This window comes from Tuber melanosporum, assembly GCF_000151645.1.
Source record: "Tuber melanosporum whole genome shotgun sequence assembly, scaffold_182, strain Mel28".
Classification (NCBI taxonomy): domain Eukaryota; kingdom Fungi; phylum Ascomycota; class Pezizomycetes; order Pezizales; family Tuberaceae; genus Tuber; species Tuber melanosporum.
In genome coordinates, this window is record NW_003298844.1 from 55,080 (window position 1) to 78,748 (window position 23,669).

The window sequence follows — 23,669 nt, forward strand, 5'->3', positions numbered from 1 at the left end:
GCCCGACCCACTGTTCCACCTTCATACTTGGTGGTGATAATGAGAGCGGCCATGTAAGTTGGACGAGAAACTAGGGATTAGGAAAGAGGGAAAAGAGGGAAAGAAGGAGAGGGGCCACAAGACAAGGAAATGGCGAAGGATGTAAGTTAAATTCAAGAAGGAAAGGAAAGAAAGCGAGAGTTAATAAAAAGTAAAAAAGTAAATGATTAACACCTGTAAAGTAAAATAAAATAGCTTGAATTCCCCCTGCCCGCCATCACCCACCGACAAATCAAGGGTGCGAAAGTCCGACAAGCAAGCGAGAAGGAAAAGTTAGGAAAGAGACAAGCAAAGGAAAAGACCCTAGATCAAGACTAGCTGAGACGGGACGAAAAGTACCGTAATTTCCTTTCTTGTCGCTTCTTCTCTGTTTCACACGAACGTAAAAAATACAGCTTTCGACTCGACTCAATAAGCTTAATCCACGATTTATAATGATAGCAAAACAGCCAAATGACCAGACAATTTGGTTCATTATCTTGTCTCTTCTCTTCCCTCCCCTTCTTCCCTCTGGGTGTAAACGTGTAACAAGTTTTGTGGAAACTTTAACAATGACCTTCCCCCAGATTATACTTTGATTCCCCTTTCTTTTTTTCTTCGTTTTTTCTTCGTTTTTTCATCCCCTTTTTTGTGGGGTACCGTACTCCATGCACTTTCTCCTGTTCATATAGGTTGTTATTTATTTGCCCCCATTCTCGTTGTAGATTCTGTGAAAGTTTGCGCTCTCGTCGATAAGTCTACAGAGAGCTGCACCACACTCCGGGTCGATTTCCTGCCCGTCACGGCCGATGAGGACTGGCTGGTCTTCGTTGAGACGGTTAGTCAAATGCGCCACGCGATGGAAGTTGATGTCATTGATTGTGACCCATCGAATTCTGAAGGGGCCTGAAGACTCCCAGAGAAGGTTCTTGGCCCATGTTGGTACCGGCGCTGTACCAGGAGCAGATTCCATACGAGCCTGGTGCGATATTAGATTGGCATATACATATATAAGGGTACCCCCCATATTATGACCGCTCTATAGCGAATAAAACTTACATAGCCCTGGAATTTCCCGCTCTTGTTAACTGAGAAAACGAGGATAACGTCGCGAGAAGTCTTGAAGGCCTCTTCGAACGTTTCCGAGTTTTTCTTCTGGGTCGCCCATAGTTCCTATTGTCCGCAAATAACCCTGGTCAGAATTTTGGTAGCATCAGTTTTTAAGTATCAAGATCCCTCACGTCTTTTTGGGCCATTTTCACATTATCGTGGTTGAAACTCTTAACCACAAAATACCTGGTACCTGCACCTCTTGTGTCTAGAGGCAAATCCGCGTAAGCAACAGTGATAGTTCCACAGACTAGAAAACCAAACGTCAATCCTCACCAATTACAGGTCCAACCCTATTCTCAAAGTCCATGGGATCCCCATAATCCTGTTTCCCATTGTGGCGTGTTGAGGGATGAAACTCCTTAGTGTATCCACGCCCACGCCCACGTCCAAACGGCCTCTTCTTATGCTCGTCTATAGAGCCGCGGCGTAAAGTATTTCCTGGTGAGCGATAATCATCGGATGAACTGCGTCTACCCGGGAATGGTTTCCTAAAGTCTTCTCTCGGAGTAAATTTACCTGAGACCGATCGGCCCGGTTTTTGGAGGTCTTTTTCGTATCTAGGCCCAGATGGCTCCGGCGTCCTACGTCCCTTCTCGAACCCTTTGCGCTGGGGGTGGACAAAGGCAGTGCCATTATCCCCATCACGGTGGGGCTTGTTTGGTGGCCCCTGTTTATGCCCTTCCTTGCGATCATTATTATCATAACTGTGGCGAGGGCTCAAACTACGCTCTCGCACTCTTGCCTCTAGGGGAAGCGGAGGAGGCGATTGCTCCCGCCCACGACCTGTAGCTATTCTCTTGGATAAACTCTGGCGTACGGCACCAGCCGCATCATCCTCCGGGTCTTCAAACCGGGCTTTAGTGATACGCCTGGATGGATGCCTATGGTCAACGGGGTCTGTATGGCCTGAATGATGTTTCATATGAGTGCCAGATTGTTCAGCATTGACATAATCGCCCGATTTCAGAGTAGTTGTAGAACGATGCTGGTTCTCGTAATTGACACGTGCCGACTTCCCGACAGGGCCTGCATCATCGTATTCATCACGGAACGGGGCTCGCCTCTTGAGACCCACAGCCTCTCCCTGGGGCGAAGCAATACGCAAATCACCCTGATAACGAGTCCTATCATCGAGTCTTGGGAGTGGCGGATATAACGCAGCCCTAGATGATGAGCGATGAGCTGTGCTCTCCGGAACACGACTAGATGGATCCCTCTCATCCCGCGGTGGCATTTCAGAGGGCATCAATGTATATGAGGGTGGTCCGCGAGTCCTCCTTGGATCTCTGGGATCGACGTCTTCACGAAGTGGCACTCCCGGATATACTCTGGGGATGTCCCTCTCATCCTCTATAACTATTCTCCTGTCTTCCATTGCACGTAAATCACGTTGATGCCTCAAAACCATTTGACGATATGGGTGGTCGTGATAACCCGTAACCTCAAGCCATTCAGTTAGATCTTTATAATAGAGAGCAGCATAATCCGTCTCCGGAGGACGAGTTATCGGAGGAAGGCGGTGATCATCCCGAGGAGGAAGATATCGACCAGTTGGGTATGGAGGAGCATCTGGGCCCTGATCTTGCCAATTGGGATCCACCATGCGACGAGAGTACCTCGGGTAAGGATCTCTTGGGTCATCCTCCCTGGCTACATCCATGGACCTATATGATGAAGGCTCTTCCCTAGTACGGAGTTTTTCCTCTTCCAAGTACTTCCCACGATAGTCACCATCGCCTCTGCGACTTGCACCTGGTTTCTCCGGGGGGTGCCTAAATTCTTTAGCGGAGGGTGGAGGATCCTCGAATCTATCAGTTCGGTGGCGTGCATCCTGCCGTGCATCCTGCCGAGCATCATTTCTATCCCTCTCCTCGTGTTCATAAGCACGCTGGACCCGAGGGAACTCTTGTCTAGAGGCAGACGTTGGTGATATTTTTTGGCGAGAAGAATGACTGTAATCTTCCTTGTATGCTCCTTCTCGTCTTGGCAAATCCTCTGGGGATCTCTTTGGGCGGGACTGTTTGTCATTGCGTGGGTATGAATGATGCCCAGCAAAACTACTCCGACGTGAGGTCTCAGGATCGTCGTAAATTGGCGATGTATTTTCATGGAATTCGCCTGAAGGTCCTCTGGTCATCCCACTAGCCTTTATCTCTTCAGGGTAATTTTTCCTGCGGCGAGTTTGATCAAAGGACTCTTCTGTGGGTGACTTGACCGAATTTTTAGCTGTGGTCGATGCACCTGCATTCTGAACCTTCTCCACCTTGCCAGAGACCGTCTTGGATGACCCCATTGCTTCAGCCAACAGCGCATTAACAGCTGCCTCGCGTTCAGGGTTAGATGCCGATGCCCTTGTTGGGGATTTGTCATTACCACTCCCAATTTCAGTAGTGTTCATTCCTACGGGTCCTACTCTAGATTCCGGCGATGCCTCTTTTCTACCTGTCCCTTCACTTTCTTGAGTGATGAAGACAGCTGCTTTTTTCTTTTTCTCTGCCAGTGATTCTAATACCTTTTGACGAAGTTCGTTTGGGTCTTTTGTAGATAAGGTATCCTTGGAATTAGCCATATTTCCAGACTCTTTCTCAGTAGAACTGTGGTGATTTGAATTAAGCCCTTTCCCAGGTTGCTGTGTTTCACTCGTCAGATCATTGGTTAGGTTTGGCTCGGGCTCATCCTGAAAGGAATTCAGTTGTGACCATAAAGCCAAGGCATTAAAGCGTACCTTCGATATATTTTGTGTCGCATCTCCCACACTAGCTGCCCCAGGATTGTTTGGGGTATCTAAATTTAAGCCCTGGGATATATCTCCATTAGACTTGGATCTGTGACCCTGATTGATGCCCTCATCCGTTATTCCGCTTTCTGATTTGTCACCTTCTGAATGACCATAAGCACCCTCTGTGGGGGTATTGTCCTCAGGGCACCTGGGCTTTTCATCGTATGAGATTTCCACTTCTTGTTGGTAGGAGCGGAGGTTTGCACGGCCATCCATCGGCCTAGAATCGGGATGGGATCGACCACCCTCATTATAGTGAGCATAACTCCGCAGCTGTCGAGGATGGTGAGAATCCATTCTCTGTTCTGGACTCCGAGGATTGCTGATTCTACCTTCGAGTGACATGAGGTAAGGCAGTGATTGTGGTTACTTGAAGACTCCGAATCCTACAACAAAATGTTAGGACGAAACAACTCAAAAATGGCTTCCAAGATAATCAAAAGATTATGAACGGGGGTGGATCAAGCTCGAAACCTACTTGCTTAATTTCGGAATGCGAGCTGCTTAATCGCTCAGTATGGGAAAAGTAGCAGGGTAAATCAAGGTAGCATAGGGTTTTAGCGATGAACCACGACACTACAAACAACGAGAGATGAAGGAATTAATTCCTGCTGATGAGGCTCGAAGCGTATCGTAAAATGTGATTGGACTGCAGCTTGTGCACAGCCCCTGGGAACTTATAATTCTTCAATAATCCAGCGGATAAAGGTGGATTAGGATAGATACTCGAGCAGCTGGTTGTTGACGGGTAACCTCGAAGAGCAAGTCTGATTGATGATGTTGAGGCTAAGCGAGTGAGCGAATGATGTGATGTTAGAAATTTTAGAGATAGATAAAGAGATAGAGAGAGGAGGGGTTGAGGGAGATGGGGGCAGACAAGCACAGAAAGCTGTCAAGGTTGGGGTGTCGATGAGGGAGGGACAAGGAAACGAGGGGGGAGAGTCACACAAATGAAAGTTGGTGGTGGAGGAGGGGAATCGAGTTGTACGGCCCACGTAGGTCTACTCGAGAAGCCCGACGCCGGCGCGGAAGATGTAGGGGATAGAAGAAGGGGGCAGAAGCGAGAGCTCACAACAGGGAAAAAGTGAAGAAAGGAAAGCAAGGAGGCAAAGGGGTAGGACGCATCCAGCCAGCGGGATTCGAGGTGGTGGTTTTATTTTTATTTATTTTTTTGCCGCGAATTGGACCGTGTCGTCACCACTCGCGATTGGACTTAAGGCACTGAATAGTACGAGTACAGTATAATGCAGCACTTGAGCACTGCACAATTGACAAACCTCCGACTCCCCAAATCTTCTAGCTCCACTTAAATTATAATACTACTTGTAGAGTTCGATAGCTCCTATTCCAAATCCCGGGTTCCAGGCCACTTTGTTCATGATTTTCCTCAGGTACTCATTCATTTTCGACTCGAGTGAAATACGCCCCAGCTAGAACGGACCATAAAACCACCGACCGAGCACGAAACAGATTTCATTGTTTCCCATTCGCGGTCCCTGCGCTGTGCACAAGCCCCCTATTGTGCCTCATGTTCCCAGAACAGAGCTACCGGTACGAGTTTCCAGGAAAAAAAAGTCGTGATAAATCGTGCTGTGGAGAAGAGAATGACCGGACCTTGAAGTCACGCTCATGAACCTTCTCCAATACCGGTTTCTATCTAAACATTCCAACGCTATGGGGATAGCAACTGCGGTAAATTTAGTATCGGTATTCGCAGCTCGCACAGGAGACCGCCACGAGTTCACATTTAACGGGAACGCCATCTGCCCAGCATTTCCTATCCATGGACAAGCTCCGAAGCTCCTTTATTGGCCAATTGGGGATACCCCAGCACCTCTCTGCCTTATTTTCACCATTGCCCGGATGAGCTTTATCTAGCTGCTTCAAAGCCCACCCAAGCCCATCATGTCTTCCAAAATACTGGTAAAAAACCGTTGCTCCCTGTCACACACACGAGTAGCTGGATTCCGATTGGGCTCCCCGTGTGCCGGTGTGGGGGCAGTTGTCGCTTCCAATACAAATGAATTGTGGTAACCTCATTTTTATCCTAATCTGAATCTGAATGTTACACCGCATACTCGAGTACCGGTAGAGAGCTTCATGGGCGATCATCAAACACCAGCATGTCACCATGAATCCATCGTGATGAGGGTCGGCCAGACAATTCTGGACTGTGATAAATCACCTTGCCGCAAAATGGGCCAATTTTAGGGCAGCGGCAACTTTTAACAAATTCATGACAATAATAATTATTGTCATGGTTGTTAAACATCTTGCACTTATAATCTGAATGTAATTTCAAGACAACGTCGCTGGGAATTTCCACTTTCCCAAGATATATATATATATGATCTTGGCGGGGCCAGATGTCATGACAACAGAAAAACGAGCCCCATATATACAACAAACCTTTAGTCTAGCTTGTAATGTCCGCATGAAGGTAACAAAAATCACTTGGTTTTTACTAAAAAAAAACTCAAGCAATTGCGAAACCGATAATGGCGAAGCCGATATTTGGATGAGTCGCAAGTCATTAGAGTTGCTCGTTTTTGGCGTAAAATGTCCAACTACCGGTATGATACTCATGACTTTCGGTGCCAAGATCGTACCCGGGGCATAATATAACACGGCAGTCCTATCAGAAGTTATCGACATCCGCCCATCAAATGGTGCCTTACAATGGCAACCTAAGGTTTCCCAAGGAACACTTCAGGACTTTTAGATGTGGTCCCTTCAATATGTACGCCTAGGGCGGATTTTGAATACTCCTCACACTCTATCACATTTTGCTTCCCATCACTTTGCTTTCTTTGAACTAACAAGCCTTCTTTTCACATGCTTTTTCATCTTCGTCTTCCTTTGCTCTCGCTTCCCCTCCTTAACTTTCTTTTTATGTTCCTGCAAACAATCAGCGCTGCACCTGCCGGTAGTAATTCAAAGGGAGAGTGCCTTCTTCTCATCCTTATCTTCATGTTTTTTTCCCCTAGGTTTGGTGTCTCTATCCTTCTTGTGAATGTGCTCGGCTCCGTCACAATCCCCACCCTCGTCGCCATCATCAGTTTGTTCTCCGGAATCTTCTTCATCCTCGCCATTCGTGTCCTCATCTTCCCCGGCAAGAAGTTCGCGATATACCAAGTCAGAGCCCTCACCACGGCCAAACTTCTCAGCATCTCGCTCAACGTCGTAAACCTCCTCTAGGGTTCTAGGCACGTAGGCTTCTCTAAAAAAACGTTCCTCGACCTCTTCCCCAGTACCTCTGGGGAGTTCCCTGAGGAATCTAGAGGTAGCTGCGCTTTCGGTTTCTCCGTCAGTTCGAGGCCCTAGATTAGGTCTGGTGATGAACTCAAAGACCAATATCTCGTCGATAGTATCGACACCCTTCCTCTTGAAGAAATCGCTGACGTTCTTGATATCCATTTTCAAAAATTCAAAACTTCTAGGATGATCGTGTTCTACGCTCTGACTAACGTCGATAATATAGAGCTTTTTCTCGAGGTATAGGATGTTGTACTCGCTCAAGTCAGCGTGCACTAGTTTGCATTGTTGGTACATTGTCCTCGTGAGGCAGAGGAGTTCCTGATAGAGTAGATCCCAGGTTTCTTCGCCATTGATGCTAGCATCCCTTAGTCTGGGCGCTGGGTGTCCATGTTTATCACCAATAAAACCCATCACAAGGACATGAAGCTTAAGGTAAACAGGCTTGGGGCAAGGAATGCCAGCCACAAATAGCCTCTTAAGATTCCGCATTTCCTTCTCTGCCCACATTTTTACCATTGCACGGTTGTTTCCTTTGTTGTACCCATTGCGGAAACGATGTTCGCCGCTGACATAGCGATCTCTGTCTTTGAATACAAGGATAGCGGTCTTATAGACTTTGATAGCGCGGTGCTGTAACCTGGAGGATCCGGAGTCCGGATCAGGATCTGAGACCGCGTAGTATACATTCGCCTCTTTTCCAGTAGAAATCACTCCGTGAATAGTATTGACAATACCTCGATTAAGGAATTGCATAAGAATCGTGCGAGTTCTGGGATCGAGAACCTGCTCGCTTGTAGCACGATCTGATTTATCGTTGGATCTGGCATCGATCAATTAGCCCAATACTCTAGAATCTTACTTCCTCTCAAATTGACGTACTTGTCACCTTTCACTCCGCCTATTGTATCCTCTAGATCTCCTAACTTGATCCGTGATGCAAATTTCGCGAGACTGGAAATCTGGTCATCAACCCTCGCAGTAACGTTCGCCCTCGGCTTCTGCGCGTTTGGCTTCGCTGCCGCAGGCGCAGCTCCCTTCTCCACGCTGGCCCGTTGCTTGTTGTAAGATTTCGTAATGTCACCGCTACCTCCACCGATCCAATCTTGATCATTCAGCTCGTCATCAAATAGATCGTCGTCGTCAGAATAGTCGTCGGATCCTTCAAGCTCCCCCTGTTCTACTGGGTAGTCAAAACGGCTAGCTTTGGGGTTGCCCATGCCGCTTCGATCTTGGACAGAAATCTCTTGCGGGATCTCTTTCGTGGGACTCTCGAGAGTGGTGCAATCCGCTGATATAGGGGCTGGTGAAGCCATATTGAGTGAATCCCGGAGTTATCCAGATAGTAGAAGTTTGGCAATGTGTTATTCCGGCAGCGAGAGGGGATTGAGAGCCGGAAATATAAAAGTGATATGAGGGAGGACGAGCTCATTAGGCGTGGGGAGAAGCTTTGGTGACTTATCGTTTACTGTATGGTGGGGCTTTTTTTTTTTTTGGCGGGGCTTACATTAGCCAAGCCTTTTACAGAGTATCGTACCGTATGACTACAGTACTGGTATCGCTATCGAACGGGGGGAATGAGAAGTGGTCCATCGTTCACAATCAACTTACGATACTAGTCTAGTCTACTCGTGCTCGCAGCAAGAGCAAGCAGCAATCATGGCCGAGACAAGCGGTTAGAGATCGATAGCAGGCAGCGCTTCTTGGAGGTTCCCTTAGGGTTTCTTCGGGAACCTGTCGTTCGGGAGGATTCAATGCCATAGAAAACTGGGGGTTTCCTGCTTCTCGAGTAAAGTTCGTATCATCTGCGCTGGTTTCCCGCATTGATGCTAGGGCTTTGAACGTACGATAGTCTAGAACTGTCGAAAAAGCGAAGGGGCCCGAAGATGTGTGGACTGTGCAGCACATGTTGCGGTTTTCCGCGGGGCCTCTTGAACGAGTCGAGGGAAGGGAGCATGATTCTTAAATTTATTCACTGGTGGAAAACGGGAAGATTTGTAATAATATATCATTATTCATACTCGCAGACTACCGGTAAATTTATCCTTCTCGATGAGTGGACCTCAGTGAGCTATTGCGTGTTCTCTGCAATCAATAAGTTGACTTGTGGTAAGGGTGCTATGAAGCCTTTAAGACGGCATTGTAAATATCATACCATGCTGGTATATATGTTCTGGCCAAGCTCATGTCGCGCCAGGTTTTCAACCAGAGCCGCCTCACGTGACGCATAACCAACACGCGTGTCAAAGTCGAAGCTCAGTCTTCAGATTCTCAAATCCCCACTTCCACCCAACCAACCAACCTCCACAAACAAATAACAAACCACCCCTCACCCAGAAAAATGTCGGATAACGAGTCTTCCTCCAGTTCCGGAACGCCCCCGCCCATCACCAAAAGCCCGTACGAGATCCTGGAGGTTCCCACCACCTCAACCGCTGCTGAAATCCGCTCTGCGTACCGCAAACTAGCGCTGACTGTGCACCCGGACAAAGTCCCCGAGGGCGAGCGCGACGCAGCGAAAACCGCCTTCCAGGAGCTCACGTTTTCGTATGGAGTTCTATCTGACGAGACGCGACGGAAGCGGTTTGACGAGACGGGGAGCACCAGCGAGACTGCCGAGGGCGGGTTCGACTGGAAGGCTTTCTACAAAGCGCAAATGGCGGACTTGATTACGACGGAGAGTCTTAGGAAGTTTAAGGAGGAGTACCAGGGTTCGTTTTTTCGTCCTCCTGTGGCTCTATCGCTGATTAGGCGGGCAGTGGGTGGATAGCTAATTGAATCCGAACAAACAGGTTCCGAGGAAGAGAGACAGGCAGTTATAACTGCATACCAGGCGTGCGAAGGTTCTATGGACAAGATCATTGAGTCAGTGATGTGTTCGGACGTCCTGGAGGACGAAGAACGCTTCAGGCAGATCATCAATGAGGCACTCGATGCAGGGCAGGTGAAGTCGTTCAGGAGCTTCACGCACGAGAACAAGGCCTCCAAGAAACGTCGAAGAGATAAAGCTGAAGCCGAGAGGCGTGAGGCAGAGGCGTACGCGAAAGAACTTGGCATCCACGATGAGCTCTTTAATAACAAAAAGGCTAAAGCCGAGGAAGTTGAGGATGAGCATCGCGAAGAAGGGGCCGACAAGGGATCTAAGAAATCGAAAGGGAAAAAGACCAGGAAGGTGGACCCAGCAGAAGATATCAGCGGGCTCAGGAACCTCATCCAGAAGAGATCGAATAATCGCATGGAAGAAATGATGTCAAGTCTTGAGGCTAAGTACCTGCCCAAGTCAAAGAGTAAGAAGAAAGCAGCAACAAACTCGAAGCGCAAGAAGGCTACGGATTTGGACAATGAAGATGAAGAGGCAGAATTGGCCCCACCAGAGCCTACCGAAGAACAATTCCTTGCTGCGCGTGCCCGCATGGAGGGTAGCAAGAAGCCCAAAACTACAAAGGAGGCGAGGGGAAAAGCCAAGACCGTCAAGGAAGATAGTGCTGATACTGAGCTGAGGAGGTCAAAGAGGGTTAAGAGGTAGTCTTTTTTTTTTTTTTTGTATTTTTAACCTGCTGATGGTATGATAAATCTGTTCTGTACACGGATGGCTTGGTATTTGTTTGCGTATAGATAGGCTGGCTGACTTGACGTGCTATTGCTACTATTATATCCCCGTTACAGGTACCATTGAAAATTCCAAATACTTTTTATCTCATTGGAAGTTGACATTTGGATTTGCTGCGGTTTTTGAAGGGTAGATGTGTTATGATATAATTTTATTACAAAAATATTGCTACTATGATAATTATGATAAGTTATGCGCAGTGTCCGAAGTTCCCATGCTTTACTCTGAGGATGGGGGGTCCAGCGAGTTATTACAAGTAGGTCAGAGGGGGAGGGAGGAATTTCGAAGACACGGGTGTTCCGAAACCCTCACCCGATCCAGAATACTGTGGTTTAGGTCAGAGCTTTACAGTAATGCCGCCGGGCGTAATGTATATCGCGTTGGATGCCCCAAAATCACGCTGGCATTTTTTATATTATCGTACACACAGCCAGCACCAATTCCACCGATCCCGTCCGACCACTACCCTGGTAGAATAAACGACCACCGGTATGATAGACGTGAATCGTTGAAGGCCGGGAACAAAAAGTTAGCTCCGACAGGCATAATACCACAGATATAGTACCCCTCTCCTCCGGGCCGGCGAGCCTCTTCCTCGAGGAATTATTTATCGGGAAACATCCCCGCTCTTCAGCTGTAATTTACCGAGTGACCGCCCATGGCTCAAACTCGGTTTCCATCGCTCTCACCTTATCTCTCGTGCACTTGATACCCTAATTATCTCTCGATATCCTTGATCCAGAGCTCAGCCTTAGCCTCCTCAGCTCGATGGGTTATACTCAGGCTCTTGCCAATTCCCTTTGCTTGCCTTTCTGTCGTGAACTATATGGACTTGCTTCGTCGTGTATTCCAATACCTGAAGTTTAAGACTTTGTAATATTCTCTCCTCTCCCCCCCCGATCGTTGCTATCATGCCACCGGATCAATGCCGACTAACATAGAGCTCAAAAAGGAAAAAAATACCGCCTTCCGATCTATCAACAGAACCCCTACGGGGCTGGGGATATATATATGCACCCAACAAAAACCCTTATTTATACCTTATGCCTTTTTTCCTTTTCACAGGTATATTTTTTTTACTTGATCGAGTTAAATTGTGCCCGAGAAGCACATAGAGCTTGACAACTCCTATCACTCCAGAACCCATCACGGCAAGGATATGGAGCTATCGGACCCCCAGTAATTGCCCTTCCCACTCGCCTTTGAAATGGGGCCGGGATGAACGGTCTCTAGGAAGTTCCGGGTTCTTCCTTCCTCGTCCTGAAGTCCAAGCTCCCGAGGGCGTGGTACTATTATACCTTCTAGAACTATAATGGTATGATATTCCGTTGATAAGTACTCGAGGGAGGAGGGGGGGAAGTGCCTGTTGGGCTTGGGGCGGGAGTCAAAACTATTGGTAAACCAGGGGGGTCGGGGGTTGTATATATAGGTTCCTCTAGGGAGGGGCGAAAAGGAAGAAGGAAAGAGAAAAAAAGCTAGTATAGGGGTTTAGGATGTTAGGGTGTGTGCTTCCATCGATTAATATCTACGGAGCTGGAGACTGGGGTTCATAAATCTTTGAACTATGGTATTATAAGTATCATGATATTATGATATGATATGTTTGCTCTAGTGAGAAGGATCTTCTATAGGTAATATATCATAGGGGCTCGGGAATTCGAGGATAGGGGCCTAAGCCCACACTGGTAGAATATCATAAGATAATTTATGATTAATTCTTTACTCAAGCAATAAGGCCAAGGAATGACAACCTGGGCGCTCCGTCCATCACCGTCGTCACTCACCACTCTGAACTGCGCACACTCGCGCATATGATCAGGAGCGCAGAATCATATTTCCCACTGGAAAAGGAAAAGGAAAACAACGATAATACACTGCGCGGATATAAGTAAACATGAAACTCTAGAGTGTTTTAGTCAATAGCTTAGGCCCTGTTTGGCAAAAATGAAACCGTTCCGTTCGGCGACCGTTTCTCATACAAAAATTCTTGTCGTTCCTTTCCTTCCGTTTCGAAATGGACATTTTGTATGGGAAATGGTCGCCAAATGGAATGGTTCCATTTTTGCCAAACAGGCCCTTAACCAACCCAGTCATCAGAAGCAAAGAAACCGCGATAGTAATAGCACTAGCATAGCAGGAGAAAAAAAGGGAAGGAAAAAAAATCCTTTAAGGTTCAGGTTACGACACGGTAGTGTAAATCCCATTCCCCCATCGAGTATGATACCTCCTCCATCTATCCGTTCATCCCCTATGATACATCCTACGTGGTATCGTACGATAAATACCTCATTATATCGCGCACAACATACCGTATTGTAGTAACTACTGTACTGGCGAACACGGGGAACTGTGATGCGATAATCCTCAAGCCGTGGGGCGTAAAACTGAAGCTAGTTCTTAATAGAATGAATACTGTATGAGGAAGATGGAAAATAAGGGGGAGATGAAAGCGATTTTGATATAAACTACACTTATCCGTACTAATGATGACCCGGCCGACCTAACCCACAAACGCATGACACAGTAGAGTAAAAGGAAAAGGAATGAAATGAGAGGCTTAAGGAAAAAAGTAAGAAAAAATGGAGATTTCCTTAGCTCAACTAACTATACAATACGGAGCACGATAAGAGTAGAAAATGAAAAGTTGGAAGGGGAGGGAGGAACAAAAGAATAGAGCTCAAAGAAGTCTTTGAAACCAAAGAACCCAATGGAGTAGTTATAAGAAACAAAATGGAAAAAAAAAAACCTAACCGGTATGGCCACCTCTTATGCGTTTTCCTATGTTTGAGTTCTGATCCTCTGCTTCTGTACCGTCTTCCCGCAGGCGTTTTGTCGGTACGAATTGGCGCGCGACGGGATTCATGCCACGACCTGGGCTCTGCTGGGATGGGGTAGTGTTTTGTTGAGGGTGTCCGGTCTGGATGTTTTGTAGTTGCGGTGCGGCTCCACGACCGCGACCTTGGCCAGGGTTGAAGGGACCTCCAGATCCCCTTGCGCTGCTGAAGGTTCCGGGCCTAGGTAATTGAGGTTGAGGTTGGGGTTGTTGTCCCTGGCCCGGTAGACTTGGGCGATGGCCGAAGACGGGTTGTGGTAGCCCTTGCTGCTGCTGCTGTTGCTGCTGATTCGGAGACATCTGACCCATCTGACCTATTTGGCCCATTTGAGGCGTTTGGAATGCTGGCTGGGGATATGGTTGAGAAGTGCCGGGCGATTGCTGCATACCAGGTTGCAGTTGCTGCTGCTGTTGTTGAGGTTGGCCGCCCACTCCTCTTCCGCCTTGACCACCACCGCGTCCACCTCCACGCGGTATGCTGGACTCAAGGGCGCCGCGGAGACTTCGCAGTGCTGCTGGACCAGTTCCTTGTCCGTCTGCTCTGCGTGGGGGGCCCTGCCCCCGTGGAACAGGGATTTGACTAGTTTCGCCTTGCTGTGGGGCTGGGTTGATTGCTGCTGCTGGGAGCTTGATACCAGCGGCTGGGGGAGCCGCCTGCTGGGGTGGACTTCCTCCAAGGGATTCATAGGCCTTGATCTTCTCTTCCAGAGTCTTATTCCGCTTTTCCATCATGCTTAACTGAACCTTAATTCTGGCCGCCCCCTCTTGCCTTAGTGCATCTTTGCTTTTTTCCAATAATATTGCCTGTTGAGCCTGGAGTTCAGCCTCCATTGCCTTAAGCTTTTCCGCGAGGACACCCTGCAATTTGGATTCAATAGCTTTTTCCTGCTCGTTATCAATTTCCCGCTGCCATTTCTCCTTCTCCTTCCCAAGACGGTGCTCAACATTCCTCTTGATGACGGCCTTCAATTCCTCTTGAGTTGGAGGCTTCTTGGCCGACGGGTCAGTAGTATCAGTTTCACCACCCTTAATGACAAGAAATTCTGCCTGCACCTCATGCCGGATATCTACTTTGGCCTGCTCAAGCTTTGATTCCTCCTCCTCCTTAATCTTTTGGATCTCTTTCTGGTGTTCTAGATCTTTGGCGTCAAGGGCTTTCTGATGCTGTTCAACACCGACTTGAGAAACTGTAGGCTGAGCTACTTTGACCTCTTCGAGTTGCTTTTTGAGCTCTTCAATCTCACTCTTTAGTTGCGCAATTGCTGCTTCCAAGGCCTGAACCTGTTTCTTGTGTTCCTCGTCCTTTGCCGCCATTTTCTTGTCGAAATCAACTCCTGCATCACTAAGAGCTTTGGCAACAGCCTTTGCCTTGTACTCCTGGAAGCCCTTGCGAGCCTCAGTAATTCGTTGCTCTAGCTTTTCCTTTTCCTTCTTTACACGATCCTCAACAATCTTTTCAACATCAGCAGCGGAAGGCCCTACTTCACCTGGCTCAGAACCATGTGACACCTGGCCCTCAGCAAGCCTGCGAGAAACCTCTGCTTCAACAGCAGCAGAGTCTGCAATATGCTGGGCCTGAGCCATTCTCTTGGTTACTTCAGCTTCGATAGCAGCAGAGTTATCCACAGGTTGTGGGGGATCAGTGCTCTGTAAGGTCTGGTTTGCTTGGAAATCGGCGATTCGTCGGGCAACCTCAGCTTCGATGGCGGCTGTGTGATCAATCAACTCCGTACTCAGTTGGGGAGGTTGATTGGCTTGTATCTCGGCAAGCCTTCGGGTTACCTCTGCCTTAATTGATGCAGGGTTGTTGACCGGTGGAAGCGTAGCAATTCTTCGAGTAACCTCTGCTTCAATGGTTGCCTCGTCGATAACAGGGGCCATTGGGGCAACAGGAGCAGGTTGTCCTAGGGCCTTTAGCGCATCGATTTCCTGTTGGGCCTCTTCGTATTGTTTCTGTAACGTGTTCTACAATCCATAATTAGTATATATAATCCATGTTGAGATCTGAGATTCTCACTATATCGCGCATCAATGTTGATGCTCTACCCTTATAGACTTTGAAGTTCTCTTCAGCCTCGGCAGCTTTGGTCTGCATGGCTTGGAATTCAGACTCCAGCTTGTTCTTTTCCTCCTGCAAATGCTTAACTTCCTCACTGCTGGACTGTCGGGCCGCATTGAGCTCCGTCTGAAGGGTCCCTAATTGCTCTTGGGCGTCCGCGGCGTTCTTTTTCTCTGCTGTCAATTTTTCATTGGCCTCACGAAGCTTTACCTTTGTTGTTTGGACGATGGTCGCAAGTTTTGACCGCCAGACCTCCGCCGCCTCTGTAAGCTCTTTTTGCTTCAGCTCTTCAAATTCAGCGAGCTGTTTTTGTAAAGTATCGCGCTCAGCCTCGAGAGTGCTGCATTTCTCCTCAAGGGTCCTCGCCTGTTCCTTGAGGGCTTCAAGCTCGGCGGGATCGACACGCTGTACCACGTTAAACAAGTCCGAAGTCCCAGAGTCAACGAAACTTACGTCATATTTCTGTAGAATTTGCTGAGCTCTGGCTTTCCAGTGCTCACTATTCTCCTGTAATAACTTGACTTGCTCTTCTTTGGCTTCTCTCTCCGCTTCGAGAGAACTCACTTGATCTGTTCGGGAAGAGTTAGTTTCAGGTGAATTTCATGCGAAATGACAGTTTACATTACCTTCTAGAGGCCGAATCTTCGCCACAAGTTCGTCAACCTTTCCAGTTAGTTCATTAACCTTTTTGGCCCTCTTCTCACAGTCACTTCGCAGAGCGCTGTTGCTCTCCCGTAGGATGTTCAATTCTGAGATTCTTTCCATTAAATCCTTATGTTGCATGGCCCCACGAAGTTGAGCAGATTCACGCTCTCTCTCCTGCGCAAGCAGCAACTTATTCTCATCCAAGGCAGTCTTAGTATAATCAAGTTGTTGTTTGAGCCGCCTGTTTTCCTGTAAACACAAGTCGTATTGGACATCCACAATCTCCTTTTCGTTACGAAGATATCTGAGGACCTCTCGGAGATCCTCAAGACCCCTGTCTGTTGTAGGTTGTTCTCTGAACTCATTGTAATCATCTGAAGCGGCACGAGATTTCTTGATTTCCGATATTTGGGTGTTGACGTTCTCAAATTGGTCGAGCAAAATCTTGTATTGCTTGGAAAGGCCCTCGGAGTGCTTTTTGGTCTCCTCGAGCTCTTTGACGTACATTTCCTTCTGAGATTCCCAGCTAGACTCGGATGCTGCAAGGTTGGCCTTCGCTGTTTCTGCCTCAGACTTAATCTGATAGACCTCGGCTTTAAGATTGGAGTGCTCCTCGCGAACTTGTTGCAGTGCCTGAGCAGCCCCGGCGTGCTTGACGAGCTCGCGCTCATAATTCTGCTGGGCGTCTTGGGCGATGCGGGCTTGGCTTCTTAAGTCTTCTTGATAGCAAGAGACGGCCGCGATATTTTTCTCGGCATCTTCTTTCAAACCACTGATCTGAGATTGTAGAAGGTTCCGCTCATCTTCGAACTGCTGTCGCTTCTCGAGCTCCGCTTGCCGGAGGTCAGATAACTCTTGATTAACAGATGCCAATTCATTATTGGTATCCTCAAGTCTCTGCTTAAGGTCATGAATCTTGTCCTATACTAAAAGTTAGGATCACAAAATGGCCATACACACGCATCCTTCATGACTGGGCATACCTCTTGCTCACTTGCTTGTTGCTCCATACTCTCTTTGTATGCATCGTAAGTATCATTAATGCTCGCGAGTTCCTCCTCGCCGCCCAGAGCAATCAATTTGTATTGTTCAACCTGTGTCTTGAGGTTGTTGATTTCGTTGGTGGCATCGTTCAATTGACCTTGTAGTTTATCGCACTCATCTTGCAGCACCCGTAGTCGATATTCCGAGTCTTCATCATCATCTTCTCCTTCTAGCCTAGAGGCGACTTGAGGCTGAGATGACTGGATGGCTAATTTCTCCTCCATGGACTTCAACTGACTCGTTAACTCTTCCACCCTGGATTGAAGGTGGGTCTCATTTGTCTGGGAAGCGACAAGAGATTCCCTTGTAGAAGCGAGTGTGCTGTTCAGATCATCAATCTTTTTCTGGGCATCTCGAGCATCGATCTCCTTCCGAACGGCGAATTTTTTTGCTGCCTCGATTTCCTCATTTAGCCTGCGTTTTATTTGTTGAATTTCAGTTTCGAGTTTCTCGTTCTGGCTGTTGAGGCGCCTTTTCGTCTCTGACTCTTCTCGTTCCCGTTGAGCTTGCATAGATTGAAGATCAGCGATAAGTTCGTTCAGTCGGGTTCGCTCTTGACTAAGGGCTTCATTATCCTGGGCAAGGCGTTGTTCGATATTCCTCCAAAGATTCTTCTCCGCCTTAAGATTGGCAGTTTCGTTACGCATCCCCTCAAGTACAGACTGAGAATCCGCAAGGTCTTCCGTAAGCTTTCGGTTCATCGCATCCTCTTTAGCCTGGGCCTCTTGTAAGGAAGCAATGCGTTTCTGAAGCTCTGTATTCTCCATTCTGAGAACATTGAAGTTTCCATTGAGCATTTCATATCGGTCTGTTGAAGTGGCTATTAGTATAGAATACGATACGTAACGGGGAAATCCATACCATTAGCCAACTCAAGTTGAGAAGCCACTGTTCGAGCCTTCACCTCTAATTCTGTCTTTTCCTGGGCTAGTCGCCTGGTTTGGTCATTTAGAGTCGTGTGGTTTTCCAACGCCTCTGTCTTAAATTGGTCGTATTGTGCCTGAAGTTCCCGAAGGAGCTCCGCAAGATTTTCTGGACCTTGGTTGGAAGTTGCTCCGGCTTCGGGGGCGGACATATCTTGATCATTAATGTTGCTATTTGCGAGGAGATCACCCTTGTTCTGAAGCATGCGACGGAACATATCGCGTTCACGAACAAACGACTGCGCCTTCGCGCCCAAAGCCGTGAGCTCATCTCTAAGCTTTGCCACAACACCTCTTAGCTGCGCAATCTCTGTGCCTTCCTTCCCTAGCTGTTCACTCTTCCTATCTTGTTCCTTCTGTTCCATCTTCATGCTCAGCTCCCGAATAGCTTTAAGCAACTGCTCGTTTTTGTCCTGGAGCTCTCTGACACCGCGGAATATGGTCAATTTTTGCGAAATTATCCTGTCTGTATCTGCTTCGGCCACATCACGCTCGGCTCCGGTGATTATTTGTTCGTAGACCTCGTTTTGGGCCGCAGAGAGGGGATCAGCTCCAGAGTCGCGGTGCTCTATCTCGACCAGGAGAACTTGAACTTGGATGCTTAGGTCGCGGAGCTGCTTTCTAAGGACAACAACCTCCCGTTCAGTATCCTTAAATTTCAGGGAAACGGTTCTCGAGTCCTTTTCGATCCGTTCGCTTTCTTTGTGGGCCTTATCAAGTAATTCGCTCATTTCAATCAGGTCCTTCTGCAATCTTGCATCCTCTTCACGAAGTTCCTGAATTTCAGGGGCTTTCTGTTCCAAGTCCTGCATCACCTCCTCGATAGCTTCCTCTAACTTGGTATTCCTTCGCTTCTCAGCTTCATAACTAGCTTTCATAGCCATATAGTCAGAGTATAACTGGGTTACAGAAATGCCAGACTTTTGGAGCCTCATTGCAGCGGGAGAGGCCAGATTCAACCCACCGGGCGTTCCAGCTGCTGATCCTGGGCGGCGATTTGGTGTGGAATTTCCGTTAATACTTCCCCGAGAGCCAGCATTAAATAGGCCAGTGGCATACGCAGAAAGGTCAGCCTCCAATCTCTCCACTTGCACCTCTAGCTGTGAAACACGAGTTATAGCAGCATCCTTCTCTGCCTGCTCTGTTTCGGCTGCTGCACGGGCCCGGCCAATTTCCACGCTTTCACGCTCGTGTTCTTGTTCTAACAATCGCTCCAAGTCGGCTACTCTTGCCCTTGCGCTCTTAGTAGACTGCTCGAATAGTTCTGCCAATCGCTGTTGTGAATGCATTTCATTTCTGAAGTTTTCCTCCTGGAGCACTGCCTTATTCTGGAGGTCTTGTACTTTAGCCAGGGCATCGTCAGCCTTCTTAGATATTTCGTCAAAACGTTGCTTCAAATTATCCGAGTTGCGCTGTGTAATATCCACCGAACTCAATGCTTCATCAAGTTCACGTTGCAAAGCGGAGTTTTGAGCAGCCTTTTCCTTCCTGAATTTCTGGAATTCCGCAACCTTAGTATTCAATTCGTTCTCCAGCCATGCGTTGTTTTTCTTAAGCAATTCAACCTCTTGGACTAGGTTTTGCTCCTTAAACCTGGAAGACGTTTGCGTTGATTGCGCCTGCCGGAGTTGAGTTTCGAGAGAGCTAATCTCCCGGCGTGTCTCAATCGATTTGGACTGTAACGCTGCATACTCATCTTGCAGGCGATCGTAATCATTAGCCTTGCGGTCAAGGGCATCTAAAGTGTCCCGCTTATCGGACTCCAACGACTGAACCCGAGTCCTCAATGTATGGACCTCCTCGTCGACAATGGCCCTCGATGATTTGTAATTCTCAAGCTCAGTTTCGACGGCTTTTCGAGCGGTTTCTGGAGGCAGAAGAAACCATTATAAGTAACCAAAATCTACATCAACAATCAAAGGATGCAAACAAACCCGAGTTCTCGAGCTTCGATTTAAGCTCTTGTGTCTCGACAAGACTTGCGTCCAACTGCTTTTTCATCCCCTTGACTTTATTATCGGTGGTACGAACGGATTGCTCTAGTTCAACTTCGATCCGGAGTTTGTCCGCCCGCAAATCCTCATACTCCCTAGCCCTATCATCGATAGCCCGGAGAACCGAAGTTATGTAGTCCTCGGTGATTCCAGCAAGAGAAGAAATGACGTCCTCTCCTACTAGGAGAAAAGTGGAAAGGCGTGTAACGTCGATGGCACCGCCTCCCTCGGGGGAAGGGGTCAGTACGTCGACCGACGCCATGAATGTGGTGTAAGAGTTGAAGATTAAGCCAGGCCAAATGCTCCGGTAGGCGTGGATGAATGGCTCGAAGGGATTTTAGCACTGAGAAGATACTGGAAACTGGGGGAGGGGGGGTGGTTGTGGGGAAAATATATTACTAAGTTTAGTGGTCGTAAAAGGTGTTATTGCTGTGGGGGTGCTTCGTCGGGAAATATTATGTGATGGACGGCTACCGCGTGTTGGGGGTAGAAGAGTTGAAAGTGAAGAAAAGTTGGACGGTCGACGCGACAGAACGAGGGAGAGAAATCGAGGGCTGTCACCCTCGCAGAGCAACTCCGCCTTTAGGTAGGGTAACTAGCAGAGAATTGTCTGAGAACTTTGCTATTGGCGATGAGGCGGGGGCCAAAAGGCCAATGAGCAGCCACCCACCTTGCATGATGAAATTTACTATGGTGTGTACGGTACTATTACAAGTACTCGTACAGTACAGGTATTGCTATGCCACTTCAACACCCTGCTCGAGTTCTCGAGTATCATAGAATGGTAAAGTTAAGTTATGTATCATAATAATATTATTATCATGTGCTCGTATACTCGTGCACTCGAGCATGGCGCCACAGAATCTATGATACCTTCACGACCTGGTGGTTGTGTTTTTGCTAGCGGATCCCGCTTAAGTTTATGGTATTAACCTCACGTCACCCAACTTTGACGGATATCCCAACTTGCGACAACGATACCTATAAATAGAATTCTTAAAACCCCTTCTGCAGAGTCTTCCTAATTGGCTATTGGAATATATGATGTTTAAAGAGCGATATTCTTTTTAGTCTGGCTGGTGTTCTTAGGCCCACAAAGTTTCTATGGCAAGGAGGATAGTGAGGTTTGTATGAGAAAAAGGGTTTGCTTAATAATTAGCCAAGAGATTCCTGATTAGGTATCATATGATATATCACAGGATTGAGTCAGGTGGGCTCTAGTCTAAGGCGCGGGCGCCGTTGTATCATCATGCCCGCGGTAGAGGGAATAACGAATTCGTAAACAGGAGAGATGTAATTATTTATGTGCTCGAGTACTGTACAGTGGATGCGAACCTTTCGGATAAGTTTGAGATGAGTTTACTCAAGTACTTGTGTCCGAATGCCACGGAGTATCATACCTCCTACACCAGTATGGTAACCCAACTTCCGGACTGATAGGTGAGAACCCAGTGAGGTGTGCTTGGTCTGATCCTGGACAAACGGAGTATCATACGGTAATTGGCATTCAAACTTTCCCTGTCCGGACAAATTAGCACTATTCACCACAAACTCTCCATGGCAACCAAAGTAAATAAAAAAATAATAAAAAAAGGCCTTCAAAACTGTCTTGGCATTCCCCTGTTGCCAGCAACCAAACCAACGAATCAACGAAGCTTTCTTCCACCGCTCTTTTTCACACGACAACGCCTTAACCTCCATCTACCTCATCCGATATCCTACCCCTTCCTATCTTTGCTCCTAACCCCACTACCCAACCACCCCAACCATATACCCTCTGTTGTTATCAATAGAGATACATCCCCTCTTATAGGTATATCTTCCATCTCCCCTCGTCTTACCCCTCTCTTCGTCCGTCCGTGCGATTGCTTACATTTTTTTCCCTCTGCCTGTTTAGGAGAACATTCACAATGGCTGAAGAAGAACCCGACTACTCCAACCTCCCTCTCACTGACAGAGCAGTTCACAAGGTCTGGAAAGTCCGCAAAGCGGCCTACGAAGAAGCGGCTGCGTAAGTTTTATTGGTGATTTCCATCACTCGGCCATGGACTAATTACTCACTTCCTGTAGCGAATTTGCAAAATCGCCCGATGAAGGTGCACCATGCTTTCGAGACTGGCTTATGGATTCTGGTCTCTGGAAAAAAATTGTCCTTGATTCCAATGTTGCTGCCCAACAAGAAGGTATCACTGCGCTCTGTGCCTTCTTACAATACGGTGGAGTGAACGCTTGTCTACGGTACATGGATCCAAGGATCTCATCCTATGCTTGCTTGAGGGATATCAAAACTAACAGTGATTTGTTTTATTGTTTTGCAGATCCCGGTCCCACACGATCTCTCCGCTGGTCGAAAAGGGACTTTCTTCTACCCGTGCAGGGACCAAACAGAAGTCTCTTGAGGCTGTCCTTTTATATATAGAGCTTGACACACCCGGCCCCGTATTAGATGAATTGGCTCCATATCTCTCACACAAAATGCCTAAAATCATTGCGGCTACCATTACAACCTTTACCTCAATATACTCAGCTTTTGGTGCACGAACAGTAGATCCAAAGCCTGTTCTTAAAGCGCTCCCGGCCTTATTTGGTCATGCGGATAAGAACGTCAGAGCAGAGGCTACCAAGTTGGCTATCGAGTTATACAAATGGTTGAAAGATGCAATGAAACCCATGTTTTTTAATGACTTGAAGCCTGTTCAACAGAAGGAACTCGAGGAGGCTTTTGAAAAAGTCAAGGATGAGTCCCCAAAACAAGAGAGACTATTACGGTCCCAGCAAGCTATGGCAGGTGGCGAAGAAGAGCAAGAGGAGGAAGAAGTCGAGGCGGATGTGGATGCATTTGATTTGGCTGAGCCTGTTGACGTTCTTTCAAAGCTTCCAAGCCAGTTCCATGAGATGATTGCTTCAACTAAGTGGAAGGATCGGAAAGACGCATTGGAATCACTGTTTGCCTTGCTCAATGTTCCTAGGATTAGGGACGGAGATTTCAATGAAATTATCCGGGCCTTGGCAAAATCCATGAAAGATGCAAACGTGGTGGTTGTGACAGTAGCTGCTAACTGCGTAGAACTACTCGCAAACGGATTGAGGAAAGCTTTTGGGCGGCATAGGTCCTCAATCATGACACCTATTCTTGAACGCTTGAAAGAGAAGAAACCGACCGTAGTAGAGGCACTGGCTAAAGCCTTGGATGCAATCTTTGGCGCGGTATGCCCCCCGCTATTATGTTGCGAACACATTTGTCCAGCGCTCTTACTAATAGCCACCAAAGACTTCTCTTACAGACTGCCTCGAAGACATTCTAGAATATATGAAGCACAAAAACCCGAATGTTAAATTGGAGACATTGCGATTCTCTAGGGGTTACAGGAATGGGACTAGTAGAGGGACAGGCGG

General features: G+C 47.6%; 5 protein-coding genes; 2 read left to right on the top strand and 3 right to left on the bottom strand.

The window, feature by feature from the left end:
• Positions 1–130: 130 nt before the first annotated feature.
• On the bottom strand, positions 131–4,738 carry GSTUM_00003604001 (uncharacterized protein). XM_002837291.2 has 6 exons: positions 4,389–4,738; positions 3,857–4,296; positions 1,405–3,808; positions 1,260–1,336; positions 1,078–1,191; positions 131–997 (listed from the first exon to the last, which is right to left on the bottom strand). The coding sequence occupies exons 2-6, from the start codon at positions 4,253–4,255 to the stop codon at positions 719–721; spliced, it is 3,273 nt and encodes a 1,090-aa protein (XP_002837337.1). The 5' UTR covers positions 4,256–4,296; positions 4,389–4,738; the 3' UTR covers positions 131–718.
• A 2,106-nt stretch (positions 4,739–6,844) lies between these two features.
• GSTUM_00003605001 (uncharacterized protein) lies at positions 6,845–8,481 on the bottom strand (the record flags this gene model as incomplete). The annotated part of the gene is made up of 4 exons (XM_002837292.1): positions 6,845–7,858; positions 7,898–7,988; positions 8,048–8,255; positions 8,364–8,481. 4 exons carry the CDS (start codon positions 8,479–8,481, stop codon positions 6,845–6,847), a joined length of 1,431 nt encoding a protein of 476 aa, XP_002837338.1.
• A 976-nt stretch (positions 8,482–9,457) lies between these two features.
• GSTUM_00003606001 (uncharacterized protein) lies at positions 9,458–10,955 on the top strand. XM_002837293.2 has 2 exons: positions 9,458–9,876; positions 9,958–10,955. The coding sequence occupies exons 1-2, from the start codon at positions 9,507–9,509 to the stop codon at positions 10,689–10,691; spliced, it is 1,104 nt and encodes a 367-aa protein (XP_002837339.1). The 5' UTR covers positions 9,458–9,506; the 3' UTR covers positions 10,692–10,955.
• A 2,217-nt stretch (positions 10,956–13,172) lies between these two features.
• On the bottom strand, positions 13,173–20,535 carry GSTUM_00003607001 (uncharacterized protein; the record flags this gene model as incomplete). XM_002837294.2 has 6 exons in its annotated part: positions 13,173–15,573; positions 15,626–16,236; positions 16,294–17,233; positions 17,296–18,164; positions 18,218–20,146; positions 20,214–20,535. The coding sequence occupies 6 exons, from the start codon at positions 20,533–20,535 to the stop codon at positions 13,522–13,524; spliced, it is 6,723 nt and encodes a 2,240-aa protein (XP_002837340.1). The 3' UTR covers positions 13,173–13,521.
• Positions 20,536–21,969: 1,434 nt separating this feature from the next.
• GSTUM_00003608001 (uncharacterized protein) overlaps positions 21,970–23,669 on the top strand; it is a 3,631-nt gene continuing 1,931 nt past the window's right edge. Inside the window, exons 1-5 of the mRNA XM_002837295.2 lie at positions 21,970–22,086; positions 22,171–22,284; positions 22,344–22,511; positions 22,592–23,480; positions 23,545–23,653. Of these exons, the coding sequence (XP_002837341.1) occupies positions 22,184–22,284; positions 22,344–22,511; positions 22,592–23,480; positions 23,545–23,653 (1,267 nt within the window). The 5' untranslated portion in view covers positions 21,970–22,086; positions 22,171–22,183.